The 714-nt window shown below is 59.0% G+C and overlaps 1 protein-coding gene across 1 annotated transcript; it reads left to right on the top strand.

Annotated features, from left to right (window-relative positions):
• Positions 1–8: 8 nt before the first annotated feature.
• On the top strand, positions 9–708 carry LOC106125933 (transcription intermediary factor 1-beta-like; the record flags this gene model as incomplete). The annotated part of the gene is made up of 4 exons (XM_013323354.1): positions 9–45; positions 138–267; positions 416–533; positions 629–708. Coding segments are annotated over exons 1-4 (353 nt in total), but the record flags the coding sequence as incomplete, so codon positions are not given.
• Positions 709–714: the final 6 nt, after the last annotated feature.

Raw genomic sequence — 714 nt, 5'->3', positions numbered from 1 at the left:
AACGCTTCGTGCTCGAGAAGATGGCGCTCGAGCAAGCCGGCGCAGGTCAGTGTGCTTCCTCCAACCCCCCTCACCACCCCCAACCTCTCCACACGCACACACACACAATATATGCACAGTAAATATGTCGGTGATAGGTGCGGGGGGTGCGGGCGGCGGCGCGGGCGAGCAGCAGTGCAACAGCTGCGAGGACCCGGAGCCCGCCACCAGCTACTGCGTCGACTGCGCAGAGTTCATCTGCGACAGCTGCGTCAGCGCGCACCAGAGGTACCCATAACCCTAGAAGCCCATAACCCAACTCGACTACTATTGTCCGTAAGCGCTAATCAATCTTCCGATTGTTTAAATTTCCAATGCTAATGTTAAATACTCTGCGGCCGGCTCTGACTGATTGTGGTGCGATGCGTGCGCGCAGGCTGAAGATAACCAAGGACCACACCATCAAGTCGAAGGAGGAGGCGGTGGCGGAGCTGCAGGCGGCGCAGGCCAGCGCGCGCTCCGCACAGGACATGTTCTGCCGCGACCACCCCCAGGTATCTAACTAACACGAACCTAACACCACTTGAGACATTTGCCGCGGTCGATGTTCACGAGGAGATATAGTACACGTCGGTATCTGGTGCTACAGGAGCGGCTGAGCCTCTTCTGCGAGACGTGCGACCGGTTGACCTGCCGCGACTGTCAGCTGCAGCACCACCGCGACCACAAGTACCA

This window comes from Papilio xuthus, unplaced genomic scaffold (assembly GCF_000836235.2).
Source record: "Papilio xuthus unplaced genomic scaffold, Pxut_1.1 DF825647.1, whole genome shotgun sequence".
NCBI classification, from domain to species: domain Eukaryota; kingdom Metazoa; phylum Arthropoda; class Insecta; order Lepidoptera; family Papilionidae; genus Papilio; species Papilio xuthus.
This window is presented reverse-complemented; position numbering and strand designations above follow the sequence as displayed.